A 10,073-nucleotide genomic window follows, 5' to 3' on the forward strand; every position below is an offset into this window, starting at 1 on the left:
ATTTCTGTGTCATTGGCTAGTACCCACCGGGGTCGAGATGTAATTTGTAAATTTATTTCTAAAATTTACAAATAGCACCCAATTCTTCTCCATTAATGTATCTCACACTAAAAATTTTAATTTTTACATGCAGTGGTCCAGCCTGGTGAGGAGTATGAAATGAATGTTGTCTTTGAAAAATTAAAGTTTTGGTGTGAGGTACTTAAATAGATAAAAGTTGAGTGTCTCAAATTATGTGGTAGCTAATGATTGTAATATTGTTAATTGATCATATATGTTTAGTTTGTGACTGCAATATCGTCAATTGTCTAAATATGTTATAGTTGAATGTTGTAGTAGTAGTTAGTCACATAAGTCATAGTTGTAAGTCATATTAATTTATCATATGAATCGTGGTTTGGAGTTGCAATAATATTAGTTAGTCATAAAGATTGTAGTTGAAGGTTATAATTGTTAGAAAAAGTGGAGCCCGATCCACTATGCTTGGGCAGTTTATTTACTTTGGAGAGTCACACCTTATCAAAAATAATCACTCCCGTCTTCCTCTTTTATGAAGTGAAGCATCTCTTCGCTCTCGTGATAAAAGCTTCATGCAACCTTCCCGTTGACTTCTTCAGATATTTGATAGACTTTCTAATGTTATAAATGATGTCATTAATCCCTCTCAAACCAACTTGCACCATAATATTCAATATATGTGCACGGCACGAACATGAAAGAAATATTCATTAAAATGCAATTTCCCTCTTGTCATAAAATTTGATTGGAGCAAGCTAGTAGCAACATCATTATTACTAGCGTTATCTAAATTGATAGTAGATACTTTGTCCTATATCTTTCAATCTAACAATCAATCACAAATGAATGTGTCAGTAAAAGGTGGATCCAATTCAATGAAATTAATAATTCATTTTTGCATCTTCCAAGTCTGATCAATGTAATGAGCAGTTAAACACATATATTTGATTGTTTGATTGAAAGTCCAACAATCAAAGGTTAATGAAAACCTGTGAATATCCCTAAATTGCTTTATGAGCTTCTCTTTTTTGAACTTATAAATCTTTATGCAATCAGTTTTTATTGTGTTCCTTGAAACTTTCTCATAATTTGAGTTCAAGAACTTCAATAAAATGTTAAACCAAGTATGTTCAACAATATTAAAATGATACGCATGCACTATAATCATTTTGAAGATTATCTCCCTAATCTTATGTTGATCATAGCTTTTTGGATCGTGAAAAATTGGAATCTCAACATCTGCTTCAAAATCAGTTGGCATAAAATTCAACATTTTCTGTTTTCTTTCAGAAAGACCAACAACTTCTTTAGTTTTAGCTTTGATTTGTCTGCATTCCCTCACATGACGTAAAAGTTGAGAAGTAGTTCCTGTTTTAGATTTTTGAAATTTTGTTCGACAACAAATGCATAACAAAAAAGTAGTTTGGACTCCTTTAATCGAAAATATTGCCTCAACAAAATACTCTCACACTACTGACTTCCTCTTCCTATCATTCTTATTAAAGACTTCTTCACTGCTATTATCAATGACAACTTGAGGTACTACTCCTGGCTCTATACTTGGTAAATTAATATTGGCAATATCGTTGCTATTCTGAGCTTCTGGTAGCAATTTATTATTGGATGAATCTGATTGTGAAAGATTTAATTCGGACATATTTGCACTTGCACACTAACTAAAATCAAAACTACGGAATTAGTATTATACATGCATACATAGATGCAACCATAACCATATATTGACTTCGCAACATTACCAATTTACCATACCAAATAAAACATGCAAAAGACACATACCAAATAAAACCATTCAAATCTGACTCGATGTAAACTAGTGTAGGGTACTACAAAAGATGCATAATAACATGACCATTAAAAAAATTGATGCTCATATTTCCTGACCAGCAAGGCTGGTCTACATAACTTGAACTCAAGTATTCATAAAATTGATAAGCAAGAACTTAGCATTCATTTTCTTGCTTATAAACATACACAGATCTTGCTCTATAAACATACACGAAACTCAAGTATTCATCTTACATAACACTTGAAAAACATATGTTATTGTTTTGAAAAGCGAAAGAAGCATAGTATAGTATTCTTCACAAAAAAAATTCTTATCTAGAAGCAATAGCTGAACCACATATGAATCACCAGTGAATATGTAATGCTTCTCATTATGAGTCTCCATTATAATATGTCTAACATTATAAAGCAGTCCCAAAAATTTTGATCTAGAAGCAATAACCGAACCACATAATAACCACATAATGATTCACGAACCACATAATGATTCACCACACAATGCAAGCCAAACTAAATTTCACAACAATGCTGATCTACATAACTTGAACTCAAGTATTCATATTAAATGTTATACTTTGGTATTATTTTAAGAAATTGCATATATAAACAGGTTGTTGAAGCCGAATTAAACTTCACAACAAGGCTGATCTCCAACAACATCTCCAACTCAAGTAATCTTATTATATGAAGCATATACGATCTTGCTCTATTAACATAACTTGAACTCAAGTATTCATAAAATTGATAAGCAAGAACTTAACATTCATTTTCTTGCTTATAAACATATATGGACCTTGCTCTATAAACATACACGGAACTCAAGTATTCATCTTACATAACACTTGGAAAACAAATGTTATTGTTTTGAAAAGCTAAAGGAAAGAAGCATAGTATTCTTCACAAAATAAATTCTTATCTATAAGCAATAGCCGAACCACATATGAATCACTAGTGAATATGTAATGCTTCTCATTATGATATGTCTCCATTATGACATGTCTACCATTATAAAGCAATCCCAAAAATTTTGATCTAGAAACAATAGCTGAACCACATAATCATTCACCACACAATGCACGCCGAACTAAATTTTACAACAAAACACTTAGATCAGATCTCATATTCTCATCCATAGAAAAAAAAAACAAATATATAAATGCAATATGCAAGACTGCACTGTGATTCTGCCAAAAACCTAAACAAAGCTAGGTTTCTCTAAAAAAATTCAAATAAATCTAAAATAAATTTAAGTAAATATAAGATAAGAGGCAAACCAAAAGATAATATGAAATATTAGAGAGAAGATACTCAGAGATAACACCTAGGTAGACAAACGAGCGACCAAGCAAGAATACCGAGCAATCGAGCCAACATTGCTATCTGAAGAGATATACAAGTACATATTAGAAGACGAACAAAGAAGACAAACCCACGGCAAACCCTAAGTTGTTGCGACCTTCGGCCAAAATGATTTTTGAAAGAAGAACGAGAAGAGTTAGAGGGAGAGTGGGGGAGACAGCCGAAAGTGAGAAAGTTCGAGAGAGCCGAGAGAAATGGGGAGGCGGGGTCCGATCTATATATTATTATTAATATTTTGTTGTATATAATAATTTAAAGAATTAAATTTTATATAATATGACAATTTTTCTTTAAAAAAACTAATTAATTAAAATTTATAATATTTAATTTTATGAATATTTATTATGTATATATTTATTTAATTATTTTTTTCGAGTCAATTCGAGCCTAACACGAGCGAACAAACTTATGTTCGTGTTCGGCTCGTTTACAATTTGAGCTTAAAAAAAATGTTCGTGTTCGGCTCGTTAAGCTTAACGAACGAGCCAAACATGAGCTAATTAACAAGTCAAACACGAGTTGTTCGCGAACAATGAGCCAGATTGGCAGACCTAATCTCGGTGTAGAGTTTCTTCTGTGTATCCCGGTATAGAGAGAGAAGAATAGAGAGTGAGCAACGAAGAGTGAGAGATTCTTCTTGTAAGTCGAGGTGATCGACTGATATAAATTCCTCAAGTGGTAAAATACTCTGGAATTCCGTGGATGTAGGCAATTTGCCGAACCACTTAAATCTTTGTGTTCCGCTGTGTTGTTCTTTTTCTGGTGTGATTTTTCTATTTCTATTTTTCATTTCGTCGATCGTTCTCTTGTTTTATTCATATATATATCACATCAACTGATATATCTGATCTCGCAATAATAATAACTGGTATTAGAGTGTGGTTTCAGATCTGAGGAAGAATGATGGCTGCATATGAAGTGAATGATTCAGGGATTGAGAAGTTTCATGTCATAGATTTTGGTTATTGAAGAATGCAGATAAAGAATTATCTTTATGTGAAGAAGCTTCATCTTCTGTTATTGGAGAAAACACCTGAAAGGATGGATGAGGCTGAATGAAATTTGTTAGATCGACAAGTTCTAAGGGCTATTCGAGTAATCATATCGAGGTCCGTTGCACACATCGTCGTTAAGAAAAGGACGACTGCATATCTTATGGTAGCCTTATCAGGTATGTAAGAAAAGTCATCGGAGAATAACAAAATGCACTTAATGAAGAAGTTATTCAATTTGAAGATAGCGAAAGGTGTTTCTGTTGCTCAACACCTGAATGTTTTCAATAATATCACAAATCAATTGTCTTCTGTGGAAATTGATTTTAATGATGAGATATGTGCACTGATCTTGTTGACTTCATTGTCAGATAGTTAGGAAGTCATGAGAATAGCAGTTAGTAGTTCTGCAGGTAAATTTAAACTGAAATATGATGATATTCGTGATTTGATTTTGGCTGAGGAAGTGCGCAGGAAAGATTCTGGCGAGGTCTCAGGTTTGAGTTCGGCACTGAATGTTGATTTCAGAGGGAGATGACATGACAGAAAATCAAGTATAGGGAGATCAACATCAAAGTTTAGTAAGCAGACAACCTGTTAGAATTATGGCAAGACTGGCCACATAAAGAAGAACTGCAAGAATTCCAAGAAGATGGTGAATGATAGCACAAATGCAGTATCTCAAGAATCACAGGATGCACTATTATTGACTGTTCATAGTTTTGTTGAAGACTTGATATTGGATTTAGGGGCTTTGAATGTGGTAGGAAAGGTAGGAAATCTACCATAGGCCTCTACCATAGGCCACAGTGCAGGACAATGATGGAAGTGAAGAGGAAAGTGGGTCCGGGTCACCCATTCATATTGTTCCACCAACAGATGTTGAAGAACCATAGAACTATGAAGAAATCTTGCAAGATGAAAGTTCGAGCAAGTGTGAGCTTGCAGAACTTCTACCAGGGAAGAAGACATTGCACAATAAGTGGGTGTACCAGGTGAATATTGAGTGTGATGTCAGTAAGAAGTACAATACTAGACTTGTTGAAAAAGGCTTTCAGTAGAGGCAGGATGTTGCCAATGCAGTGGGAGTTGTAAGAAAAGACGAGTGACCCAGGAAATAGCTTGGAGGTGCAAAACTATGTGGAGTCTGCTGATATGCTAACTGAGGCTGTTACTCTCGAGAAATTGAAGTTTTGCACAGCTTCAGTTGGTTTTCTGGAGTGAAGATAGATGCTTTGAGTAGTAGAGGTGGAGGATTCAAAGTGGAGGATACATGTTGAAGAAAAAGGCGACATCGCTAATGGAGGATATCAGTTTGAGGAAGATGTTGCAGCTTGTGTATCGGTCTTCAAGTGGGAGAATTGTTAGAAACGGTGAAGCCCGGTCCACTATGCTTGGGCAGTTAATTTGCTTTGGAGAGTCACATCTCTTTACAAATAATCACTTCTGTCTTCCTCTTTTGTGAAGTGAAGCATCTCTTCATAGCATCTATTCGCTCCCTCCTATTCGTGATAAAAGCTTCGGATGGCTCTCCTTAGGTTTAGAAGTCACAGTTTGAGTTCTTCTTCGATTTCCTTGGGATAGAGGAAGGTTTCCTCAGGGTAGAGGAAGGAAGGTGCAAGAAGTAATTCCTTGAGTTGAAGAGAAGGAAGAAGAAGAAGATTGTTCTCCCTAGGCTTCTTCTTGGTGGCTTGTGACATAAGAGAAATTGAGTTTATTTTTCTTGTTAGTTTTTCTTCGGTGTATTTCGGTGTAGAGTTTCTTCGGTATATCTCAGTGTAGAGAGAGAAGAACAGAAAGAGAAGAAGAGAGAGAGCAACGAAGAGTGAGAGATTCATCTTGTAAGTTGAGGTGTTTGACTGTTATAAATTCCTTAAGTAGTAAAATACTCTGCAATTCTGTGGATGTAGGCAATTTACTGAACCACGTAAATCTCTATGTTCCGCTGTGTTGTTCTTTTTCTGGTGTGTGGTGTGATTTTTCTATTTTCTAGTTCTATTTTTCACTTCGTTGATCGTTCTCCTGTTTGATTTATATATATAACACATCAACTGATATATCTAGATCTCGCAACAACAACAACAATAATAATTGTCCGTATAGGTCGTAGTTGAAGACCGCAATGACATCAGTTAGTCATAAATACCAACACTAAAATTTAAAGTATTTGTTGGCCGAAAAGGTCGTAGTTGAGGGTCTCAATAGCGTCAGTTAGTCACAAAATGTCGTAATTAAAATTTGTAGTAATAATTAATCATATATATAGTAGTTGGGGACTACAATAGTGTTAAATGGCTATTAAAAATGTAATTGAAACTGTGGTAGTAACCTGCCACATAGGATGTAGTTAGGTGTTGCAGTTGGTAGTTGAATCCATTCTCTTTGAACGGGTTATAATTCTACATTGGATACTATATTTATCGATATGCAACATAAAGTAAGATACATATTTTATGAAGAACCAACACATTTTGGCTAAGACGGTCATAAACAGTGGTTGTCGGGGGCCGGCGATGGTAGGTGATGATTGTCGACGATGGTTGACAGTGATTAGTAGCCACAAAAACTGAAAGTTATCAACATGTCTTCAATACAATGTTATACATTACAACTATTTTTTAGGAAATTATGCTAGCTAGCATGGTTTGAAGACTATGGCGAGTAGCGGCGGTCAGTGATTATACACAAAGGACGACGAGCAATGGTCGACGGATTTGGAGGCCGTAAGTTATCACTAGGTCTTCAATACGATGTTGTATGTCATTGCAATCATATTTGGGATACATTGTTAGCTAACATGGGCCATTGAAAACGGTGAGCCAAGGTGGTCGATGGTAGTTTAGAGTGGCCATCAGGTGGTGGTCAATGGTGCTTGGTGACTCAGTAGAATGGAAGTTATCACCGATTATTTAGTATAAAATAACATTAGACTTCCTCCTCTTCTCCTCTCTTTCTCCCTCTCAAGTTAAGAGAGGAGGTCAATTCATAACATCCAAAGGAATGATATTCTTTGTCCTTTGGCGAATAACCTCCCCAAACACTAGATCAGACGGCTTCAATTGATCCCTTTTGATCATTTGGTGTTATTTTGATGATTGGAGGGTCTTAATCACATCTGAGTTAAGCAAGACTTGGCTCGTTAAATTTTTTCTTCGAGATGCTCAATATGAAAATAAATATGTCAAAGTCGGAGATCATTTGATAAGGTATGTTTGTCAATATTCCTAAATGTAAACATCAAGATTCCAATATCAGGTTTCTGATCACCTTGCAATTGTGTGGTATGTTTGTAAATCTCTCAAAATTTATTTCTCCTCAAACAACTCTTATTATTATATTGCTTTTAAGATTCTTCCAAATTCCAACTGTTTTTGTTTTTTAGAAAAAAATTATTTTTATATGGAAAAGATTTTCTGGTCTCTTGTTGTCTCCTCCTTTAAGCCGCGTTTCCGTACAAGTAGAGCGCGACAGATAGAAAACCGTTTAAAAGCTCCCCTCTCTGCTACTCCACCTTCCTCCTCTTCTGGAAAGTTTGCTTCCATTTTTGTTTCCTCTGCCATTTTATTATTAGGAAAAACAGTGATGAGGTTCACGGCTTTCTTCTCCGAACCGGCGGCGAGAGCCGTCCGCAGATCAGGCTTATGCAAGTTCGCCGTCCTCGTTGCCGTCAGGTTTCACTGTGTTTCACTCTCCATCTCCTTCTTTTGATCTATTGGAATCCTAATCGGGGAAATTGACCGATTAATTGCTTTGATGATTTATTTATTTTAATTTTCAATGGATACTTGTTTTGAAATTATATAAATAATCTTATTCATTGCATCAGTTGGATCGACGCTTAGATCTTATGTTCTGCATTTTTTTTTTGTTCGGAGATTTGTTTTCCCGGTGATTTTAGTCCTGTTAATGATGCAAGGTAGAGATGATTCTAAATGCGGACTCATCTGATATAGATCTACTCACTGCCATTCGATTTAATTTAGAGCCAAGATGGGCTTTTATATATATATATATAGTGAATATGTAATATATATATATATATATATATAGAATACAACACAGATTTAGATGAAAGAAAATAATTGATAATTACGCCAGAAATTTTTATGTGAAAAACCTAGAAAAAAAAAAACACTAACCTCTTTTAACTTAGCTGAAGAGTTTTACTATACAAAAAATGATTACGGTTGTAGCTACTTGTCCCACATGTGAGAAATATTATCAGGTTTCTCAAGTTACAACGTCGACGTTCTTATGAATTTGTTAGTAGGAACAGCCGGCGATCGACAGTGATTATCGGCATCCGGTTACCGACGGTCGACGGTGGTTGGCGGTGGCTATCGACATTCGAGGATGGTCTTCGGAGATGGGCAGTGATTGACAGAGATTGACAATGATCCACGACGGTCGAGGGTAGTCGATGGTGGTCAGTCGTAGTCGACGAAGGTTGACGGCAGTCGATCGAGATCGGCGAGAGTCGACGACGGTCAGCGGTCGTCAACGAAGGTTGGTGGTGGTTGATGATAGTCGACGATGGTGGTGCTAAAGTTCAGCTCATTTTCGAAGCTTCAAGTTCTTCCTCAAATTTCAAGTTCTCTCCCCCTCCAATTTCAAGCTTCAAGCTCTTCCTCAAATTTATTTATTAAGCTCCAGTGCAATTAATGCAGAAATATGAATCAGTTTGATTGAACGGTCCAAAGAACTTTCTTTGATAAGATGACATTTGATGGACATTTGAGTGCCCTAATGATGTTAAAATTGAGCGATCTTGCGCTTGCAGGATTTTTCTCGTCGAGATGCTTGATTCAACTATAAGCTTGCCAAATTTGACATTTATTTTACCTTTCATAAATGCTCGAAAAACTTCTAAAAACGATTTGATGACTTGATCTGAACTTGATTTAGTTTCGATTAGACTGATTTTGGTACTTTTGGGTCCGTCTTATCAGGTTGAACTTTTTTATTATAAATTTGTTGAAATCCATGCTATGAATAATTTTTTATTAAAATTTAAATATTTTTTTCTCAAAAGATTGCCTCGAGATCTATATCATGCCTCAATAGATTTGTTGATGACACATTAATGTATATGATTGTTCAATTGATCTCGATTATGGCTATAGCAACGCCTCGTTATATTCAATGTGCACTCACTTTTGTTTTTGATTGGCTTGTATGTACGTATGTATGTAGGTATGTATATGTTTGCGATCTTTTGCTTGCTCATTTTGGTATTAGATAACAAATTAAGTTTCATTTGAGCTGAATTGGGTTGTTAATTTCAATACGATCAAACAACAATTGAGATGTTTGAGTAGTTTTTAACATCCGATTAAAAAGTGTCGTTCAAGGCGTTAAGGCTTCAGCATCACGGGCGTTTTATGCATTGTTTTATTGTGCTCTATTAAATTGATATATTAAAATTTTGGAGGATTTGCATGGATAACCCCCAATTCCTATGTATTTAGATATTAACACTTAATTGTCAATTTTTACATATATGTCACCTTATCTATACAAAAAAAGGTGTATTTTACTTTTAAATAAAAATGATGGTATTTTTAATGTGATATAAAATATTTGAGTGCTACAAATGAAAAAAAGTAAAATTTAGGTGTTAGATATGTAAATATACAGGAATTGGATGGTTTGTATGTGTTTATCACAGTTATTTTTCTTATTTTTTAAATTATATTGTATTATTTCATTTTATTGGTTCAATTTTTCCTTCACATTGCATTTTTATTTTGAAGTCACTGAATTTTTTTTTTAACACCATGAAGGTAGAGTGTACTCATAAAACCATCTAATAAAATTATTTAATCTGGGTTGATGGGTAATTTAATTACGTACCTCATACTTATTGCTAATAATGTAAAAGTTGTCAAAATTACTTGC

General features: G+C 34.8%; 1 protein-coding gene across 1 annotated transcript in view; it reads left to right on the plus strand.

The window, feature by feature from the left end:
* The first annotated feature begins 7,738 nt into the window (after positions 1-7,738).
* Positions 7,739-10,073, plus strand: part of LOC110030797 (external alternative NAD(P)H-ubiquinone oxidoreductase B3, mitochondrial-like) — a 13,260-nt gene continuing 10,925 nt past the window's right edge. Inside the window, exon 1 of the mRNA XM_020733715.1 lies at positions 7,739-7,846. Within this exon, the coding sequence (XP_020589374.1) occupies positions 7,758-7,846 (89 nt within the window). The 5' untranslated portion in view covers positions 7,739-7,757. The remainder of the gene's footprint in view (positions 7,847-10,073) is intronic.

This window comes from Phalaenopsis equestris, unplaced genomic scaffold, assembly GCF_001263595.1.
Source record: "Phalaenopsis equestris unplaced genomic scaffold, ASM126359v1 Scaffold000761, whole genome shotgun sequence".
Classification (NCBI taxonomy): Eukaryota; Viridiplantae; Streptophyta; class Magnoliopsida; order Asparagales; family Orchidaceae; genus Phalaenopsis; species Phalaenopsis equestris.